Here is a 23,328-nt window from a genome sequence, read left to right on the forward strand (position 1 = left end):
CCTACATACTCCATCTAACTGAAGATTGAGAATACTCCATCACCTATTCACATCTTGCTTAGATCTACTGTGTGGTGATCTGATCTTCTTTTTAGGGTTTATGTAAGCCTAGTCTTGGAGGCCTTCTTGTGACTTGGGTGAGAGACCTATTGTGTGATTGGAAGTGGCTACTAATGTTCTTGCTGTTGTTTGTGTGCCCCACTTCTGTAGACTGAATTAGAGTAAGAGAAAGCTGTGTATGTGCTTGTCCATATCTTCCTCTAAGGAGGTTTGGCTTCACTTCTTGCGTGGATCAGATCACCCTTTTCTGTCATCCTTGTCTTCTTTGAGATGGTAAATAGTTATTGTTTCTAGTTAGCGGAATCTTTCCTCATCTGTTGAGGAAACAACAAGGTGCTGTACAGTGGCCAAGGCGGCTTACTCTGGAACAGAGGGGCTTACGGTTCAATCGCCGACGGCGGGTCAGCCCAGCACCATGTGACTTCTGGGCAATAGCTCGCTTAATCTTTCTGACGGCCCCCAGCACCTTGACATCCTCCGATAAATGGTTGCTCTTTACAAATACAGGATTTACATATTGATTTACATTTTTATTTGCTGCCATCTGAATTCAAGAATGTTACATCAAATCTATGCCTTCTTGTAGGAGGGTGCAGTCAGTTGAGATGCCACTCTACAGCGGAGGGCTATTTTTTGTCCATATATTAACAGTTTTATTTAGATAAACAAATCACACCTGTGTAAATGCCTTTGTGGGCAACGCAGAGTACTTTGAAGGTGGAGCTTCAGGCCATGGTTAGCCAATGGTGTGCATGGACAGCTTTTACGCTATGGTTCCATAGGTGACGTGGTAGGGGTTGTCTTGCAGCCACGTTTTGGATTCTTTGCAGTCCTTTGAGAGTAGTAATACAGGACCCCTAAGTACAGTACATCAGAACAGTATAGGGAACATGGAACATGAGGGAAACCTATAAGAGATGCTGCATCAAAGGGTATGAATGGTTTTGAAAGTACTTCTTATTTGTATATTTGGACCAGGGAAAGTCTGGAGTCCATGATTACCTTCTAGATTTATCACTTAACTCGATGTTTCTGGTGGTGGGCCAAGTTCTTGGGGCAACATGGTTTTTGGCTGGCAGTTTTTCCATCCTCTGCAGTTTAGGATCTATTTGGAAAGAGTCCAGTTCAATTTGCATCCATGGTTTGTTTGTGGCTGACCAAATGGCATACATTCCATTTCTGTGCTGCTTGGACTCCCTTCAGACTGAACATGGCGGATTTATAGAGCGCTTGTAGCGAGTCAACAAAAGATTCTCTTGAATGGTTGTAGATCAAGATGTTGTATGTTGAGATTGAGAATATGAACGTCTGCATGCGTGTTGTGGTGCTTAGGTGAATGGCTAGGTCTGGTGTAAGCCAAGACCTTCTGATTTGTTTCCAAAATTATGTGTATAATGTGACTAGAAGTCCTTTCAGCCTGTCCTTTTCATCCATTGGTCTATTGTGAAGTCTTTGACCAGTTTCTTGCACTCACCAACGCCTGAGGAAATGGGTCAGCCCACTTCAGCCATTGACTAACTCTTTCTTTATATAGCATTCTTTATTTCCAGAACGTGTAAACTATGCAGTTCAGAGTATTCCCTGCTTACCCACCAATGCAGACTTTTCTGAAGTTAACAGTGCTACGTATATCTCACTGGAGAGCACATTAACATCATTATTTAATGTAGAGATATTTTAGTACAGAATACAAAAAAAACGTTGGTAGAGAAGGCAGTACACACAACAGTAGACAGACCTAGGTGGCATTTTGTGCAACTTTATTACTCTATTATCCACATGTACATGCATATGGATTTCCTGCTTTACTTTCAGGGCTGGACGTTTGGTTAATTCATGGGGGTCTCGTCAAATTGTTCCACTGTCTCCAGTACTGCTTTCCATGTGTCCAGTCTTTTAAGTTTGGATGTTCTTATAAACAAAGTATCGGATAGCCATCTCCGCTGATTACCAACGAACCATGTCTGCTATCCATGTTTTCAACGGGGAAGGTGCTGTCCAATGCATTGCTATTGATGTTTCACCAGGATTCGCATCTAGTTGACAAAGCTACTCCGGAACTGCCCCTGCTTTCAAAAACACCCACGGGTAACCCCTCCGGCAACACGAACATTGGGTTGTCTGACTGTATTTATATAGGTTATCACTTCCATCTAGCACTGCTGCAAGACCGTGCATTCCCACACCATATGATGGAGATCAGAATTGGATGAGAAGCACCTCGGACACTCTCCAGTTCCTCTGCCAAAGTTTCAGCGTAGACTATTCAGCATGAGGTGAACTCTAAGGAAATGCATATTAATCAATTTGAATTTACTAGTCTGGAGACCTGGGCAGAAAACTCAGCTGTAATACCCCAGGGTTAATCATTAACTCTGTACCTAAGGAGTCCTTCCACCATGCCCTCAGCACTGCAAGTGGTTGTCCCAAAAACTCTTATCATTTGACTTCAGAGTTGTGACACAATCTTGCACCCTGTCCTCCATGTACGGATTGTATGCAACAGTTTGTATGTTGGCGGCTCGATATTGCTCTTGCCCCACATGGTTTTAAAGTCCTAACTCAGCAGTGTAAAAGTCATAAATTGCACTGGTGGAAATCTCCTATTCAGATGCCCCTTTTGCAGCAAATTGCAGTTGCGCTTCTAGGCAATCATACTCCCAGTTAGGCGCGGACAACCCTCCTCTCCTTTGTGGAAGTCCCATGTTATTGAACGTCACCTTCTCCTTCCCCCTTTCCCGAGAAACTTAGTTGACAACAAATCTAGTTCTTTGAATATTGAACAGGGAAATAAATGTCAGTGGTATATTGTTAAGGAAGTACAGCTATCTAAGCACCATAATAATTTTGGGCAGGACAATCCTGCCCATCAGTGCAGCCATTGCCTGACTTTGACACGGGGTGATGGCATTCTGCTCTTTAACCAGGAGCACACTAAGGCAAAGTGGTTTTCTTTAGTGTCCGAGATTTCTGTAGCATGAGCTTTTAGAAACTAAAAAATATTTTTGCTTTTATCCAATGACTTATAATTGCCTAGCATCTCCCTCAAAATATACTTTTGAACACAGCATGTCGAAACAAAATGGTCATTTGTGATGGCAAACGTCTGGCAGGCAAAGCCACACCAAATGTCTTTGGCATTGCTTGTTTTTTTAAGTTTCGAAATATTGGATTAAAGGTATGCGCCACCAAGTAAAAACTGCACTCTGATTAACGAATAGGATAGTTCTTACTTCGCTTTGACGAGTCTGCTGAAAGCCAGGTGTGTTTCCAGCCTGTTCAATGATAGAGGTGGACTTGTCAATAGGGGAGTTTTTTTCCACAAAGGAAATTTGAGTGACGTTAAATAAGTAGCAGAGAGAAACTGGTGTCCCATTTGTGATGTCACTTGGAACCCTAATCTGAAAAACATTTGTGTTGTGTATGAGGTGGAGGAATTATGAGGAGCCATGCACTTTATGGCTTCACTTTTCACTTGGACGTGCTGGCTTTCTACCATTCGCCTCACCACCCTCAGGCAAGTCCTTTCCTCTCATCCCCAATTAAAATGAGTACCTGGTGCTCTGCTCATTGCCACCTTCACTCCCATGAGAACCCTCCCCTCCACACAATGCCCAAAAATCTGGCTTCCTGCTGATAATGGGATCTCTCGCTCAATTCCGCCAGCCTACCTGTCATCCCTCAGCAGCACCCTCCGCTCACCCTCTGCCAACACAGAAATACTTGGCCTCCAGCACCATTCCTCCTGTCCTCCTTTCCTTCCACTGCTACCCAAATCAGGGCTATCCACTCATTGTAAGAGGAAGAGCCGGTGATGATGGTTCTCTAAGGGCCGATTGTCCGCATGGCCTGTCCCTGTCGGAGGCAGTCTGTAGACATCCGTGACTGACATGGACAGGGGAGGGCAGCAGTTTGATGCATAGGAGACCACCTGTTGTTCCCTCAGCTTCACCGTGTTTGCGGAGACCCAGAGTAGTCGGTGCATCGGTTTTCTGGTGGAGCCTCGGTATTAGGCTACTTTGATGTCGCAGCACTGAGTAATTGAGGCTTGAAACTGATTATTCACAATGTCTTGTTATTGATACCATATGCAAACAGCGTATCTGCTTCGGTATATCCGGGGTTTAAATTTAACAGAAATGAAAATTGCAAGTTTTTCTTAAGTATCTTATAAGTTAGAGTGTCTTTTTTAAAAAGTTAAATATATGTTGTTATCGTTTTTCCAGGTATTTTTAAAGTTTGAAGATGGCTGCCACTACCCATATCAACAAAGATGAGCTGGAAGAACTGAGAGAGGCTTTTTCAAAAGTTGGTAAGTACCGTAGTTATTTCTCCTTCATGGATGGAAACATTGTTCTCCTGCTTCCATCTAATAATAACGTCGACTATTTACAAGTTAATAACAGGATTCTGCAGAGCATTCATGTAGATTTAAGGTGATGGAATGTAGTTGTATTCAGTTGAAATTATTTTGTTTCTGAACCCGTGTGCTTGGGAGTTTTACAAGAATAGTGTAAGTGGTGTGTAATCATTTGAATGTTACAAGTCCATTAACTGCTGCTGTTTATTTAAATATAAATGATGCATTTAGATTGCCCAACTGTTTAAAATGCTCTGATTCATGCTCCTGTTTGCCTCCTTAGTGTAGTATGGCGCCTAACTTGCGATCTTCCAGGGACCCTTTATCAAGAAAAGGGATTTGTTGTGCGTCTGCCGAGTGCACAACGGTGACCTCTGCAAGTAGGATCCCAAACTAGAGAATACTAGCCACTTGGACTGAGACAGTAGGAGACCTACTGTAAGATTATCAAAAACACTTCACAACGTTTTCCCATATACCTGTGTCTTTATGTAACTATAGGAATTACTCCACCGTTGTTTGGAAGCCTAAATGGTGCTTCTTAGCTCTCCAAGCTCTTGGCAACTCTTCTGTACTAAGAGAAGACACTCCCTGGAACCGAGTGCTAAGGCTAATAGAGACATTTCCTAAATTGGATGGACTGCCTCAACAGGTAACCCAGTCACCACCCATTAAAGGAGAGGTAACATTGAAATCTACCCTCCTCTCGGAGAGAGCAAATCCCTACCAAGCCAGAGTAGCCATTAGACTGCCTTCTCCTGTTAGCAACTTGTGTGATTGTGCTACACTTATGCAACATCCATCCTTTGAGTTGGTGCAGCCTTAACTGAAATACATAGATAACCAAACTGGATTGTGCAAGATTGGGAGAAACAGCAATAAAAAATAGAAACTACCAATAATTAGTAACGCTTAAGTTGGCAGTCTAGGGAATATGTGTAGTGTGTTACTGTCCAGCCAGAAAAGAGGTGATTAAAGGATGTATTCCGTTTGGAAACAACACAATATGCCACAACTGTCTTGGGTACCTTATGTAATTGTTAAGCAATATATTAAGAAAACAGGGTTATAATTTACCAGACTAGAGAGGTGGGAGGGCAGGGTGACTTCCCATGGACGCAGGGGAGGTTAGAAAAGGAGAAGGTAAGATTGGACTTGGGAAGGACGCTTCAGGAAACAGAACAAATCAGAAAAAAAGAGAATTCGGAGTACTTGTGCTCAAATTTGTATGTAGCTAGGTTCCTGTTTTGCTCAAAGAAGTTCAGTCTGTCAAAAAGACACACTGGGTTCACCAAAGACTTTTGTAAGGGTACTGAGCAGGGTGGGGATAGAATGGAAAGCAATGAGGCCAGTGCACTGAAAAAGCAGGTTGCAGCAGTGAAAACACTGGCATGGACGGAAATCCCACATATGTGTCACCAAAGCTGAGTGGTGTTTGTAAAGATTGATAGAACCTTTAAGTTTGAGTGGAAAGGTTGAGCGCGCCGTACGTTCTCCACATGAGTTACCCCACTGAATTTGTTTTTATAAAGTTTATAAAGCAGCATTCTTTATAATTGCACACTGTATGTAGTCGGTAAGAATTATAGAGGAAACAAAATATAAATGGCTCCTTTGCAAAGAATATTTTATCACAAAACTGTTCATTTAATTGAGTTAACTTGTTCAATACAACACTTTTCGGTCAACTTCCTTTAGCGCCTTTTCTTCAAAATTCCAACTTATATCAATGTGTCTTCTAGAATTAACTTCAGGCAGAATAGCTCATTCTTTGTTTTGACAGCTCACTTGTGTTTCATGGCTTATACTGCTTTTTCAAGGCTGAATAGACTTTTTTTGGCTACCTCAATATGTGGTCTGTGTAGATCCTGATTCCGACAAGTGTCTTAGTCTTGTTTAGATAGGTGGATGATCTCCGTTGTGTAAATAGTAGAACTCTTTGATTTGCTGCGGTCTGTAACCACATTAAAGAGAACATGTGACAATGCTATCTTCTTAATTACAGACCTGATCATGGGTGCCTTATCCATAACTGTCCCTCATTACCTGCCTGTTTCAGCTGAAAATTAAATCTGCTCTTCACATGGGCCAGTGTATCACGCTTCCATCCTTCTTCCCTCCTCGCTCTACCAAGAAAGAAGAGACTACATAGACAAAACCCAAAGTGTACTGTCTTTTTCTACATTGACCATACGGGTTAGAAAGGAGTGTATGATAAGCTCTTCCTAAGATTCTCTGGAGCCAAGAAAGGCAAGGTGGCCCCGAAGTGTTCAATTTCTTGCTTGAATGCTCTTTGCATAAAGATGAGTCATGCCTTTGCCAAGAAAGATGCCCTCACCCCGGCTTGCATTGCTCTCTCCATAAGGTCCCTAGCTGATTCTATTCCTCTTACCAGTGGCTGATATTTGCCTGGCAGGTACTTGGTTCTCCTTGCTTACCATTGCAAATGTTTAATGTATAACAGGTGTGTAGTGATGGATAGTGTGACATGTCTGTCTTTCATGAGTCCCTTGGTAACTAGCACTACTGATTCCTTCCTCCTGAGGCAGAAGAGTTAGGGAAGGCGGTTTGGGTAGAATTGAAGTACTGCTCTGCGACTTATAGGTGAGGAATCTGCCGGAAGAAGTTTCCATTAGAAGAAAGTTACTTGCCTTTTGGTAATGATATTTCTGTTGGATACTATACCTTCCAGCGGATTCCAAATCACCTTCCTTCATCTCCTCAGATAGTGCTGATCATAATAATACTCCATGGTATGCAGTGATATTTACGTGATTATTGTCGCTCATTGTTTCTCTATCCATGTCTTGGTTAGATGCAGGAAAAATGCAAGAAACTGATGCCATCATGGCAGACTGTGTTATACTGTCTGATGTAATCACGTTCTTGGCAAACCTGAATATGAAGTTAGGTGCTGCCACCTAGCCATGCTGTAGATCTCTCGGTAAGGGAACGCATTTCAGATCCTGTCTGCTGCCTGGAGGATCTTCATAAGTTGAGGAATCTACAGGAAGATGTTTTATCCACCAGAAGTATTGTTACAAGAGGAACATAATATTTTCTTCTAGTCTATTACATTACACTGAGGCAAGTAATTTGAGATAACTGCTCTTTTGTAATTGTGATAAAGTGTCACTCATCATGGCACATAAAACATTCAGCAAAAGTTGGATCAGAAGGGCCTGTTGATTGGAGATGGTCTTTAGCGTGAAGTCCTGTTTGTGGATTTAGTAATGGACCAGTGATTGAAGTTTGGGATGGTATGCGAGAGATAATTTTCCTTTTGTGTATAAGACCTGGACAACAGCACACCTTGATCTAATGTAGGATTTTACTAATGAATGTTATAACCAAAGGGACTAGGTTAAATATACCAAGAGCACTGTTGTCCATTTGCTAGTGCAGTTACATGCAGTTTTTCTTTTAGGACCCAGTTGAGCATTTGGTTAGGCAAAATTGGAGACTGATCTTACCACCACCTAAACGCTTCTCTTCTTGTTGTAAGATCTATGGGCACATTGCAACCCAGGGAAGAATAATAAGATGGGTGAGAAGCATGTATATCTGTAGATTAGTTATGATGGAAGGATAAACATGATTTGCCGTATGATGCTGTTTAAATGGAGGTGGTGGGGTAATTATTAGAGCCTCGTGCTGAGAAGATGTTTCGAAGTTGTAAACTCTTCCTTTGTGATTGGGATTAATGTCTTGGCCAGTGTCCGGGCAACAGTCTTGCCTAATTTTGTGATGCAGAGATGGTCTGTAGTTGGTTTCTAGAGTATATTTTAGCATATTGTTAGAGTTTAGGCAGATATTATTTGCATAGTTTAAACATATAGGCATACTGTAGGACAAGCCATTTACGATTAATAGATAGTATTGTAATGTATCTATAGTACAGCAATAGAACTTAGTACAGGTCTCTGGTTATCACATTATTTTATTTTTCATAGGCCACTCATTATGAGAGTGTTAGCAAAACTTGGTGTAGGCCTCCCATTCAGAGTCCCGAGGATATTGCAGCATGGAATGGCAAATGTAACTGCACCATAGGTGGAAATATTGTGGCACAAATTGTTTTTTGCTGCGTTTTTGCTGCGCTGTGGTGGCCCATATGTGGTTGTCCAATCCCTGGAAACACTGAGGAGCCAGTTAATCTACTTTATGTTTTTGCTTGCCCCACCTACTGTCCCTCCTTCTTTTGTTAGTGTTGCTTGACCACCCAACCTACCCTCCCACCTTCTGTTGTCATTGTTGCATGCCGCCACGGGCCCTCTGTCTGTAATGACCCTCCCTCTATCCCCTCTCTGTCTGTGTTGTTCTTCTCTCCTGTTCACCCCTCCTCCGTTGTCTGTGTTGTACCCACACATGTCCTCCCCCATGTTGCCTCCCACCCCACCCACACTCCTGCCAGTAATGGAAAAAAAAAATAGTCCTGCCACAGTTTATTTTTTTAAATAACTTTTAACCAGGCTGCATGGCAGCTGCCCTGCTGTACATAATGGCTAAAAAACACATTAACTAACACAATAGCTCTCGTCTGGTAGGTGAGATGGTTTGGGTTTACCAATGCTTCTTAAGTTGGCCTTTGGGTAGGCATTGATTTCTTCTAGTACTGTTAAAAACATGTACGTTTTCAACACGGACCAATACTTCATTTATAATTCGCCTTGCTTCACAAGTAAAGTCTCTTCTAAATCCAGTTTGCCTTCCCCTTTAACATTTCTTCCCACTTTTTGCTGATAACAGAAACTGAGCCGCGCTGTGCTAAACAAAAGTACAGACTCCTTTATTTTTTTTTAGGTCGAGGCTACCGTCCCACAGCGAAGCTGTGGGGAGCGCAGCCGAAGATTTAATGAGTTCAACAGTGGTGCTTCAACACACCTCTCTCTTCCATTGGCTAGCTTCGTAAATGGAGGCTAGCCATTGGAAGAGGTGTGTCAATTACTATTTTACCCGCCTTGATGCGATCCGTGGGCGTTTCTGCCTCTTTTTTAAGTCCCGCCCCCCACACCCTCCCTCTCGCCGAGGTCCCAGTCTATTCCTCCTGTAATGGTCGCGCAGCTTTTCTGTTACTGGCCGCGCGGCCAATGCTTGTCTCCCTGGTCCCTCTCACTGCCACTGTGAGCTGCAGAGGGCCTCTTCCGTCAGGTGCCTGTCTTTGCGTCACTGCGCTTTGAAGGGATATGCCCGAATTACTTCCACCGTGGATTCTGTAGGCCGCACCCTCTGCGTACCTCGTTACTGTAAGCTCTGTGGAGAATTGCTTTTCAACCCCCTTTTCCACCATGTTCCGCCAGCTACGGAGTTTTATTTAAAAACTTTTTTTCTGACAATTGGAATCTCCCTTTTGCCGCCAGAGGTGTGGTAGTGAACATCAGAGCCCGCAGCGCCGCTAGTTAAAGAGCCCATACTCGGTGAACGTGCGAGGCTCCAGGCTGAGCCCTTGTCATGCAGACAGCTCCTTCCGGGCCCTGGACGTGTTTGATTTGTAGCAGTCCCGGAACGTGCCTTTCACCAGTCCGTTGCATGCCATTGTTTATTGCAATACGCCCAGCTTCAAGTGTGTTATGGTAACTATGCTGTTCACATGTCTCGAGCTTTACTTAATCTTGTTTAATATGATCTCCTCGGCGCACCGTGTACGAGGCCAGCTGACCGTTGTGCTCACTTTTCTGTCCCCCCCACACCCCGCATTTCTGGCCAACCTAACCCCCCGCATTTCTGCCCCCACAACCCCCGCTTTTCTGCCCCCACAACCCCCGCTTTTCTGCCCCCTCAACCCCCGCTTTTCTGCCCCCTAACCCCTGCTTTGGGGGGCCGCTGGGTTTATCCAATATTGGGAATACAAACACTTCGCTTCCTGCCCGTCTTTGTCTTCTTGCACACACTTTCCCACATTGCTTAAGTTGTCGAGTTTTCTCTCTATCCCAGATATGAATACTGCTAGCATATTTTGCGAGTCCACTTGTAAATCTACATTTTTTGATTGATAGTTGAGCAGCTACAGTTCATTTAAAGCTTTTTAGTTAGATTGCCCAGGTTGTGTTATATAGTTTCCTTGTCCATTGCATTGACATCTTATCGTTGTTCTCTTGTGTGTCCTGGGATCCGGAAATTTAGTTTTGTTAGCTTATCAGCACATATCTGCTCCAGAGTGTGCCACTTGTCAATATCAGTCCTGTCCAGCCTCTTTAAATGTTTAATTTTATGTATATACTCCTTGACTAAATGCTCGCTGAAATCTATGGTTTTTGTGTGTCAACCATGTTGATTTTGCCATGTGACTGTGGCTACCCTCGTCTTCCGCTGTCTCATTGTGCACACTGTAAACTCAGTAAATCACGATACAGGGACTGGGGTGGTGCTAACTTAACTGACTTATGCCCCCCTCCCCAACCCCCTGGGTTGCCTCGTGCTCGATTTTCTGCCCCCCACCCCCCGCTTTGGGGGTGCAGGGACTGTATTCGTATAAACTAATAATTGATTGCGGAAACTGCACGTATGATGCTCGAGTTTCGCACTTTAAATGTAGCTCGCCATAGAACACTCTTCAGCTCTTCCAGGTTCAGTGGGGCACCATTATAACTCTAATTTTGATCGCGCGTATCTGTGAGTCTTCGCTTTTCGCTTTAATCTTATGGACTCTGATGGTTCAGGAGAGTGGATTGTTTTTTTAAGTAATGTGTCTCCTGCCTGTTCTGTGTCTGTGCATCATGGAGGGGGGTGGGTCCCCACAAACACTGTGCTCCATAAACCGTACTAAGTGGGCGAACCCCAACCTAGACAGTGTGCGTGTGAGACAGTGTGCGTGTGAGACAGTGTGCGTGTGAGACAGTGTGCGTGTGAGACAGTGTGCGTGTGAGACAGTGTGCGTGTGAGACTGTGTGCGTGTGAGACTGTGTGCGTGTGAGACTGTGTGCGTGTGAGACTGTGTGCGTGTGAGACTGTGTGCGTGTGAGACTGTGTGCGTGTGAGACTGTGTGCGTGTGAGACTGTGTGAGAGACTGTGTGCGTGTGAGAGACTGTGTGCGTGTGAGAGACTGTGTGCGTGTGAGAGACTGTGTGCGTGTGAGAGACTGTGTGCGTGTGAGAGACTGTGTGCGTGAGAGAGACTGTGTGTGTGAGAGAGACTGTGTGTGTGAGAGACTGTGTGTGTGAGACTGTGTGTGTGAGACTGTGTGTGACTGTGTGTGTGTGACTGTGTGTGTGTAACTGTGTGTGTGACTGTGTGTGTGTGTGGGACAGTGAGTGTGTGTGTGTGTGTGTGTGGGACAGTGAGTGTGTGTGTGTGTGTGGGACAGTGAGTGTGTGTGTGTGTGTGGGACAGTGAGTGTGTGTGTGTGTGTGTGTGTGTGGGGGACAGTGAGTGTGGCTCTGTGTGTGTGTGTGTGGGACAGTGAGTGTGGCTCTGTGTGTGTGTGTGTGGGACAGTGAGTGTGGCTCTGTGTGTGTGTGTGTGGGACAGTGAGTGTGGCTCTGTGTGTGTGTGTGTGGGACAGTGTGTGTGTGTGTGTGTGGGACAGTGAGTGTGTGTGTGTGTGTGTGTGTGTGTGTGTGTGGGACAGTGAGTGTGGCTCTGTGTGTGTGTGGGAAAGTGAGTGTGTGGGACAGTGAGTGTGTGTGTGGGACAGTGTGTGTGTGTGTGTGTGGACAGTGAGTGTGGCTCTGTGTGTGTGTGGGAAAGTGAGTGTGTGGGACAGTGAGTGTGTGTGTGTGGGACAGTGAGTGTGTGTGTGTGTGTGGGACAGTGAGAGTGTGTGTGTGTGTGTGTGTGTGGGACAGTGAGTGTGTGTGTGTGTGTGTGTGTGGGACAGTGAGTGTGTGTGTGTGTGTGTGTGGGACAGTGAGTGTGGCTCTGTGTGTGTGTGTGTGGCTCTGTGTCCGCGAATACTTTCTACTACTTTCTACTACTCTCTAATGCTCAATTATTGCCATTGTAAATGACAATACCATTTATTTATGTTTAAAAAAAAATGTCATGAGCAATGCCAATAGCTCTACCTTTTAATAATGCCGGGACCATTGCATTGTAAATGCTTGTTTTTAAAATATGAAGATAGTTTTGGATGTGAATGTTTGGACAGTATTTCAATTTTAGGGGTGCCAGAGCCAAATACCAGGAGCCTCATGGCAGGTTCCTAGAAAACTGCGTTGGTGCCCCGTTAGTCCTTCGGGCGCTTGTGGGCCTGAACAAACGGGGCTTGCCTTGCTACGCTCCGCCCTGAAAGGGGCGTGAGTAATAAGGGACCAATGTGTCACGTGATCTGGAAAGAGGATCACCCCACTGATTGGGTTCTCCAAAGTGCTTGGCTCATCAGGCGGGCATAGCAGCATAGGTTGGTTACAGCTGCCTGCCCTTGGATCGCCTGTAAGGTAACCCACCATATTGCATATTTTTGTGTGGAATAACCCTGCAGCAATATTTTTCCGAACAAAAGTTGTATTGTGTTTTTATTTATTCAGCATGCATGCTTTGTTGTGTGGGTGGGGTGTGTTGCCAGTGTTGGCAGTAAGAGTCACGGCAGACGTCCACGCTCTCTTCAAGGCCATTCCCGTAGTGTCGAATAGAGGAAGGAAGGCCATGCCTCTTCCTGCTGATTGCATCCCTGATGTTTATCACTGCCCTCTCCTCACACCCTATCCTCTGACTACCTGGGCAGACAGTAGCCGAAAACGCTGCGGGTAAAGGAGAAACCGCACTTTCAAGCCTATGCAAAGGCTTTACTGAAGACAGCAGAGGAACCTAATGTTGTGCAATTTATCAGAGCCACCGACAAGACGTCATTTGTTACGCTATGGAAACAATAATACAAACTCGACTAGGAAAAAATGCTATTAGATGCCGTTTTCACGGCAAGTTAGTTTACATGGGCATCGCAAGACTTCACAAATATTTTGGACATGTTGTGAGTTACGAAATCGCGATAGGCTTGTGGGTGTGCTCATTACCACAATACTTAGGACTTCATAGACCATTCAGTAGGAGAGAGTTGGTTATTCACTTATGCTTACTGCAGGTGTTTGAAGTGGCCAGGCATAAGCAGGAGTGTCAAGAACCAGTTGATATTTGTTGAAGGTGAACTCCTCTTTATTTATTTTTTGAGCCAAGATTCAGGATGAAGGACTGTATAGTGGAACAAGGACAATGGCTTTCCGCCTTGAAGGTTTTGACTTCTCACTTTTTTTGCCCGAGATTGGTGTACTGATCAATGTTCTCTTTCATTTTAATAGAATAGATTTTTGGACATTTATTGTTTTTACAAGCCTGTCTTTATTTTTATGGCTTTTATCTGGTCAGTGAAGTAGGCATGTCTGAGTATAATGACTAACAAGGCGACACCTAACCAAGCCTTAGTAGGCTTGTATCTTCTGACCGTAGTAGTGATATTGCTTTCATGGCCTTTGTACCACTTTTGATGAGATAGGATTTGGTGCAGTGGCTGCTCCGGTTACCATGAGTAATATCTAGATGCAACCTGCAGTTTGTACCACCATCACTGCTAAGAAAGGTATCAACAGCAAATGTGCAATATATTTAGCAAAGGCTCCCATAGCTACCAAAATGCTACTGAAGAAATGGTCCAAATCCTATCCATCATGAATTACGAGGTTGGGCTACTGTTGCTGGAAAGCACAAGCTACAACAGCGATTAAGCATAAGAGTGATGAGAAAGTCCTAAGGTTGGCAAGAACAGTGTAATCGAAGTAGCACACCATGATTAATAACTAAATGATGGGCTGAATTTAAGACTAAGATGTTAAACTTCATCCACCATTTTACAGATGTCCAGGTCTCATTCATCCTTGCATCAAACCCCTGAAAGAGATAGCAGCACTTCTATCCCAGCATGACTACTGAATAGCTCGAGGACTGATATGTTTATTTTTTTGTCTCTTTTACAAGAACTGATTCTCGTTAGGAAGAGGGCGTCTGCGCCGAGGATGGGGATTGTGGGTCCAATTAATCCTTTTCCTCATCTACAATCCTCTTCTCATTCTAAGCATTCCTCTCACGACTTCACAAATCTCGACTTCTTTGATTAATTACCACCTTAGTGCCCCAACCTTCCACAGTTGATCTTCAGCAACCACCACCAATATCTACTCCATTAACTGCTTAGATATTGTTCCCCAACCTGCAACTTCGGTTCTTTCCAAAGATATGCAACTTTCATTTTTTTTTTATGTCAAGCTTTGGAATTTATGCAAGATTCACATGAGAAATAGAATTTAAAAAAGGCAATAATATTCAAGCATCACAGATTTAAAAAAATTAGCAACAATGATACCAATATAAGAAACATGCAAAAAGGTTACAAACGCACACATAATACATTTCATTACATGGGGCAATACAATGGGTCTCTGGCAAATAAAATTAATTCCTATTCAATACAAATTTAAAAACCATTTTTTTAAATTTAAAAACTCATACAAAAGATATCATTAGGTGGAAAAATAGTAAATTAAGTGCTTCAGCTGTCGTTCCGGTATGATATTTTAAAAATGGAGAGCTCAAGAATTTTTGGTAAAAAAGAAGCAATGCAGGAAAAACAAGTAAATCGTTCAAATCTTGTACACCATAATAACAAAAGTTACATAAATTATCGTTATTTACTGATATGATCCATTTTGCAGTTGAGGTTTTTAAAGGCAGAATATTTAAGCTTAAACGCCAACAAAGTCTGATACTATGATTAATATTGCACATCAAATGGAGCTTTTTACCACAATAATCAGACCCTGGGCGTAGGTTTAAATTGCAAGAACCATGCTTGAAAAACTGATTTTAACTTCTGACCAAGACTATAAATATTCCTGGTTTAACTCAAGTGTAATGAGAAACAAAATCCATGTAAAATACACTTTTTCACTTAAAATATATGTATATATATATAATTTCTTAATAAATTCACCTCATTTCTCAAAAGCTGATAACCCCAACATACCACTTCCACTAGACCTTGTACAAAAACACTCTTAAACCATATTCTAATCTTGTATCCGGGGTCACCGCAAAGTGATTTGAAACGACAGAGTTTCTGCAACATTTTTCCCCTCCGTTTTGTCTAAGAAACCTGAATTCATCACACCTGTTAATTCTATAGCATACAATAGGGTGAAAGGAATGTTTGCGTGACTGGCGAAAATGCCTTGGCTCAACCACTTTTTAAAAAGTCCTTACCCCAGTAGTCTGAGGTTTGGCCTTACAGAGGTAATGAGAGGTGTTAATTGTTGTGCAGACATAATTTTACCCGAAAAGATATTTTTGGATTTTATATCAAAGATTTGCTTTTGGAAAACATTGATTTTGAGAAAATATGTATCAACAAACTGCTGTAGAGATGCTAGACCACTATTCAAACACTTTGGAGCTAAATCAAAAATCACAATGCTTGCATTTGACCGATGAAACGCAGAGGGACCCCCAATTTTTGGCAAATCGCCAGAGCGATTACCCAAATGGGAAGGAAAGTCAGACGTAAAAAAATAATAATATGGGAGCAGGGAGACAGCCCTATTTAAAAACTTTTTCAAAGGAAATTACAGAAAAGAATGCCCCCCAACCGACACCAGGCAGCAGAGTGTAAAGCAACAATTAAGCGGAACATAGACTCAGACATACCAGTTCCATACAGTTTTTCCACAGTGTTGAATGGTCAACTCTTATCGAATGCTGTGAAACATTTTTATGAAAGCTTCTGTGAGGAGTTGAAAGCAGTGATGTGCAGTGTTTTTTTTCTTAAAGCCAGATTGCTCCGCTGAAATAATAATTTCCTCCTCTACCCAGGGGTGCAGATTTTCGAATTTGCTTTTAAAAAAACTTTTGCCCAGAGCGCCTAATAAGGCAATTTGCTGGTAATTGTTTGTTGTGGGCTCCCTTTTATACAACAAAACTAGAACCCTCTCGTTCGAAGATGAGGGACTGTGGTGTGGGAAGTAGCAATGCTCAAGATCGCCCTAAGCATGGCTTCTTTTTTTATGACTGATATTAGGACTTCGTCCAGATCCAGCGCACTTCAGTTTCTCATTGATCAGATGAAGTCCTTAATCTGTTCACCTGAAGGAGACGGGGGCATATGTCTCCAGCTAGGAATTAGGGTGGGGGAGGATATTCCATACAGGAATACTCCTGATCATTAGCCGCATATAACTCTTTAATATAATTGCGCTACTCTACTAGGAATGGGATGTGACCTCCTTCTCGACTCACAACATTGGGAAATTGATCATTCAGAATTTTCTTGTGTCCTTGCGTAAGACTGCCTCTTTAAGATCAATCCGTTTACGATCATATTCGCTCTTTTTAAGACCTATCTTTAATTGTCGTCTTCTCTTTAGGAGAGGTATTAGTTTACCTCTTTCAACCAAGAAAGAGATGTTTGGTTCAGTTTAGTCTATTTATCTCTTTATTCATGGATGACAGGGATTGTTGTGGATGTCTAAGCTGAGTATGCTTATGCCCTTTAGTATCCCCACTTACGAACTGTTTCTTAAACTGGGTGAACTGAAGGATTAGATCGGAATTCCAGATTTCCTTATTACTGATTGTAGTTTCCAGTATTCTTTTTAGCTTTTCAATCATGTAGTTTCCAGTATTCTTTTTAGCTTTTCAATCATAACTGGCATCAAACGAGTTTTACCAGAATACTTCTCAAAGCTTGTTGTAACTCCATTGTACTTCCATGCACCCACTTTTGGAGAAGAAACTGTATCGAGAAAGAGAGGAACTTGTGATCTCTGAGAGTGCTATCAATGATTTTAATTTCAGGGATATTAAAAACTGGATAAGAAGCCATAAGGTAGTCTATTATAGAGCACCCATTAGTTGCTTTGAGTATAGTGAGCGGGAAAATCAAAATCAGTTGTATGTCAAGCAATCATTTTTCCTAGGCAGACCCGGAAGTAACCATGTTCTTTTATCCATTTTTATTTTTGCTGAGAAACAGGCGGGCCAATTTTTAAAGCATTTTTGCTAAGTCTGCATATAAACTAATTGTGTGATTAGATACTTTACAGTTCGGGGCATCAACTAATATAACCTACTCTTTTTCTGCAAATTGGGTCTTTTATTTTTCCCCACCTTTATACTGTTGTCCTGTAGAGGATTCGGGAATACACCCTGTAGAGACCACTTTTTTTCTAAAGATAGGGAATAAATTGTTCATAAGACAAGAGCCCACCCCCGGTGTGACTGGATCTGAGGGTTTCATGTGGTGGATCAAAAAGATTTTTTTTTACGAATTGATCTGTCCATTATCACTCTTTGAATTATTATTCTTTTTATATTTCTTGCATTGAGGTTTACAAGCTTGTATGACATAATCCCTATTAAAGCTCTTAAGTTAGGAACATCGGTGCAGTGTACTCATCAGAGCTAGGTGAGTTATGGAAACACCTTCTTTTTATGCTGAACAATCATGTTGCTTACACCCTCCTCTCCTTTTTTGTTTTTAATCCACCAGAAGATTAAGTAGTAGTCAAATGAGAATCTTAAATTCTTGAATGCAATTTAAACGATTTACTTTTTTTTTCTCCTAGCAAGGCTAGAATGAAGGACCAAATTCTTTCCAAACATTTAAGAAAATCAAAGTATTGAACATAAGTTACAAGTTTAGATGTAACTCTAAATCTGGAGTGGCTGATGTTTCTGGCGCTGAAAGTAATTTCTCACTTGGGGTGGGAGCTTCAACATAGATTTTGGGTTATTGCACAAGGGAGTGGCATGAAGATCTTGCAGCTCTATTGCTTTATTTATCTGACAACATATAGTAATGTGAAATCCCCATTGAGAGAAATCAGAACCACGTCCTCCTGTAACTGCATAGTCTTCCTTCTGAACGCACTGGATTGCTATAGGAAACCATCTTTGCCAAACTCTTTCCTGGGGAGTTTGGTAGAAAATACTCCTGATTGATTGTTGATCATCAACATGGTTCACATCATCCTACTTTTGAAATGAGGCGAGTATTGGACTAAGACTTTTAATCACATTTAAATGGATGGAATTTTTCCTGTGCAGATTTGGATTTTGTCTTTTTACAGGCTATTATGGGAATCATTCTTCACGATAACAGTTTCATTATTGGGATATCTGATATGCAACCATAGAGTGGAATACATTTCTCCAGTAACTGTAAGACTGTCTCCCTTGCACCTGGCTACCCACTAGAACACCGGGGACACTGAGACCTCAGAGGTAGGGTTTACTGCTACTTATTTAAAAGAAAGGATGACTAGGACCGAGGAAAGGTTGTACTGGAAGGCACCACTGGTTTAGAATCCGGGGGAAATTCTGACTGTCTAATCTTCTCAGGAACTTCACTCACCAGGTCGTTGCATGAAGCCTCACAGCACTTCACACCGAACTTACGCATTCAGATGTTCACACGAACTGCGTCAGTGAAAACTCATTAAAATCCTTTAAGATGTGCTCTTGAATTTTAAACTGTCCCACAAGCAAGCTGCCCTAAAGTGGAGACTCCGGAGGTAATGATTGCAGTCCCTCTTTGAGACTAGTGGTGGTGTTCCCTGCTGCTCCAGTCGCCCTATGATCGCCCACTAATCCTTTCAAGAAAAGTGGCTAAATATCTCAGCTTGCAGAATAAATAAAGGCTAGCTAACTAGCTGCATGCAGTTTGTGGGCCTTTCCTTGACCCATCCGAGTGATGATACTGGGCAGGGTGATACGGTGACCCTCCCAGTGTCCCTCGGGGCATGTGTACCCCGAAAGCAACAGAGATGCCTAATTTGTCCTGGGAGGCAACACAAAGTTGCTCTACTTTTTTAAGTTGCTTCATTCGCAACATGGTTGGTGGCTTTGTTTGAAGACACACCGCAGTCAATGGTGTATGTTGTAGAGGGATGCTGGACCGGGCTGCAATGAACTGCAGTCGACAGGCCTGGTCTACGTTTTGCATACTACACAGCTGTTTGCACTCGACAAAAAACGCACTAAATACTTGCATTCACTGATGCCATAAGTCAGCGCCAGGAATGTAACCCTTTCAGATCCCGCGTGTAATCCCCATAACAAATGTCTGCATGTCTCGAGGCCGGCGGCCCTTGTGTCTTGCACGGGTGCCTTGTAACATGATACAGCCGAGCAGATGTGGCGCACACTCCGACGCCCTGCACTTGGGCCCTGGAGGGTTCTCCAAGCTGGGGTGTACAATCCTTCCAGTGTTCACTGAGGAGCTCAATGTTTCAGCTGCTGCAGTTCCTACGTTCGGTCTTTTTAACAAGTTCGTTTTAAAGAGCCCCTCCTTGTCGCTGCTGTTGACAAAATCTTATTAAAGCATCGGTTGGCCCACTCAAAAAGGAAAGCAACCGATACTGCGCCTTGACATCACGGGAAATGACGGGCAGCTGTGTCCTCCCCTCCCCCCCCCCCTTCTCTCCACATCCATCCCCCATTTCCTCCCACCCCCCTCCCCCGGTTACAGATCCTACTGCTGAGTGAATGCTGGGACTGGCCTGCTCGCCCCAGGTCGGTGACGCGCCTGAAGATGGTGCCGTGATCACCTAGGCTAGTTAACATTGGACGCACACGTAGCCTATTAGCACTATGTTTCCCACTATCCGACTGAAGGCGCCATTGAGACACGACACCACACCACGACATTAACCGGAGTACCACGGAGCACCCACATACAGGGCCTGCGGGCAAGTCACACGTCCTTGAGGAATTATTAACCAAACATTTTTATCGGCGCTGACCAACAGGACTTCATAGCGACAGTCTTCCTCGGACTTCAACCACGACATGCCACGCGGACGTTCCCCCAACCCTGAGAGGGGGCAGGTGCCTGCCACTTTTGCGGATGTGTCCGCGTGTCTTAAACATAAGAACTGGAAAAAAGCAATCCCTATTGCTCAATAGGCATGCCTGACAAATATTTGTATTTACACACAAGAGGTGAGCAGCAGGCTCTGTTGTCGAATGTGTGTGCGGACCATTGTGCTGCCCCAAGGAACACCTGATATTACCAGGTTGTTGCCAGCCTTTCATCCTCCTAACGCCTTGCGCGTTGGTGGATCTTGCAATTTGTAATGCAGTGCTTAAGAGTGCGAGGAAAAAAGTACTGTTGTCTAGCAATGTCCTTCTTTTGGAAGCTGTGTGTGCATCGTACACGCACAGGGATTGATGTTTGTCCTCACACAGTTTAATCTGACAGGAGCTTGATTGTATTTGTAGTCATTATTTTTTTGGCCATTGTGCAGTAACTTTCTTAATTTTTAGGCATGCATATTGTGTGATGCAGTAATTTCAACAATAGGCGTGATTTCTGAAACTGAAAACATGACACCGTTGATATTCAGTAAACTTTGGTAACGTGTTAGAAGATTATTGCATCATATCTTAATACTCCCACCCCTAGCCAAGAATGAATTCAAGGATGTTTTGCTTAGCACAGAAGCATCACTGTATCACATGATCCCTTTGTTGTAATTTTCAGACACTGATCTGTTTGAGTCTTCTTAGAACTCGAGTAGTTAAGATTCCTTACTTCCCAGCAGGGCCATTGCCTCCCAATAAGACCCACCCCTCCTGGGGATATAGGACTTTCTTTCCATTTTTCCATTCAATCTTTAGGACTAACCAGTCCAAGTCTCTGCTCCCAACACACACGTATGCACACTTCCAATTAGACACACCATACATACATACAAACAAATCTGACACTCTTCCATCCAATATTCCATGCCGACTGTATTTTTTTGCTTCCAGTCATGTGGTAACGTGACATTTTTTGTTATTCGATCTATATTTTTGTTCTTGCTCCACCCTCCCTCAATTTTGGAAATATTTCAATTAAAAAACCGATTCAAATATTTGCACGTGCCTCACTCGTCCTGGGGTTAGGATTTGATTCTGTGCACATTCCACCCTAACACTCTGGAACAGGGTCAACCGAACCGGTTCATATATTGTGGGCTGTGGCACAATTGCATCTGTTTTTCAGTGACCATTTATGCTGATATAATCGAATATTAAATCCCTTCAGTCTACCATTACTAGTGTAGATAGTTAATTGTTGACTGTAGATATGTTACTTGCGTGATGCTGCCCTGAGCTTATAGTTGGCCTTGAAAAAGTCTATCAAGGAATGAGTTTAGCATATTTTGTATACTTTGGGTTGCTATTCCTTACTTGTGAACAAGCAAGTAATATTTAAATATCATTCATGAACCCTATCAAAACTTTTTTCAACTGTGTGAAATCAGAATTTTCAACAAAAAATCTGAAGCTCAAAAAAGACCCTTCTGAAAAGTGTAATTCTAATAAATTGTACTCTAATTTTGTCTATTATATAATTCAATAATTAAATATTAAAGAAGTTGTAAAAAGAACCAGCAGTCATAGTTTGAAACAATAAGAGAAATAGTTATCTAAAATAGGTTTTCAGCTATTCAGGCATCCCCTGAAAGCTTGCATTTGCTGCAGCAACAACTTGACCTCGTCATTAATTCACCGGTCACCCGTACCTTAATTTTCTAATTGTTTTCCAGTGTTCTTCTACGATGAAGACTTGACTTTAACAGGGTATCACAACGGTCCTTCTGTGCTCAACAGTAAGCTCCCATTCTATTCCATTAACCTAATTATGTTATTCTTGTCCACGACATTAATTGCCAAAATGAAGTCGTGTGTCTTAAGCGTAATTGACAAGCTCTGAAACTTTTGCACCAATGACTTTGCTATCCAATAAAATAATTTCTTGGGATACTAATAGATATATCATAGTTTTATTTTTCGGCAAATATTTTCAGTTCCAGTTTTTCTAGATATACTTAGACCGATTTCTGCCTTAATTCTTAACAGTTGTAAAGCTGTTCAGTAGCTGCACAACTTTAGCACTGCCACCCCTTTTGTGCAATGCCTGTGTGTAAAGAACTAAGGATCACCTCACTCACCTCGCCGACGGTCACCTTTGAGCTTATCAGTGACATCCAGGATTGTTTTATTGAAGGAAACTATTCACAATGTACTTAAAGGCATATTTGTATAAATAAAAAGGTCAGATGTCTGGTTGTGGTGAGAACAAACCTCCTTAAAACGTAAACCTTTGCATTTTTGATGATGCTGAGAAATCATAGCCCCGCTGCAGTTTTCGGCAGTTACTTACAGCCAGATTCATCAACCCAATTGCGATCGCAATAGCTGCGAAATAGCTATTGCGATCGCAATTCCATTAATCGCAATTCATGAAACAAAACGGGACCAAATTGCGAAATCGCAAAACATAATTTGTGACTTCGGAAAGAAAATCGCAGAATCAAGGTGGAACCCCCTTTGTGAATCGGAAATAGCGAGTTCCCAAAGATTCTGCGATTTTCTGTGCGAAATCGCTAATTATTCGCAAACCCAATGCATGAAAATTCGCAAATAGCGAAAAACCCTTAAACCGCTTTTTGCGAGGCGCAAATTAAGGAGAAGCCAAACCAGGTGGTAACCATGAAGTAAAAAAAAAAAAATTCCTGCACCTTCTGGCCTCCGGAAGCTTCCAGGGGATAGTTGCCGTTGCAGGGGGGATTTCCCAGATGTCCCGCTGCCTAAGGAGTTTCCTGGAGGCCATGCTGACCCGGCTACACCATTACATCAAATTTCCAACAGGTCTTGAATCAAACCAAGCTACAATTTTACAACATAGCGCAATTCCCCCATGTAATAGGATGCATTGACTGTACCCACATCCACATCTGCCCACCCGCAGAGACTGAATACATGTACCGGAACCGCAAGTCCTACCACTCACTGAACATCCAGATGGTGTGCAACGCTAAGACAATCATCACCAATATAGTGGCACAATACCCAGGGAGCACGCATGACTCCTTCATATTCCGGCACAGCGGCATGCACACACGACTGACCAGGGGAGACTATGGCGAAGGACACC

The 23,328-nt window shown here is 42.8% G+C and overlaps 1 protein-coding gene across 2 annotated transcripts in view; it reads left to right on the forward strand.

The window, feature by feature from the left end:
• PLS3 (plastin 3) overlaps nt 1-23,328 on the forward strand; it is a 440,804-nt gene that overhangs the window by 157,921 nt on the left and 259,555 nt on the right. For both annotated transcript variants that reach the window (XM_078688533.1, XM_078688534.1), the window contains exon 2: nt 4,287-4,372. In XM_078688533.1, the coding sequence (XP_078544659.1) occupies nt 4,306-4,372 (67 nt within the window). In that variant the 5' untranslated portion in view covers nt 4,287-4,305. The remainder of the gene's footprint in view (nt 1-4,286; nt 4,373-23,328) is intronic.

Source organism: Lissotriton helveticus, chromosome 4_1 (assembly GCF_964261635.1).
Source record: "Lissotriton helveticus chromosome 4_1, aLisHel1.1, whole genome shotgun sequence".
Classification (NCBI taxonomy): domain Eukaryota; kingdom Metazoa; phylum Chordata; class Amphibia; order Caudata; family Salamandridae; genus Lissotriton; species Lissotriton helveticus.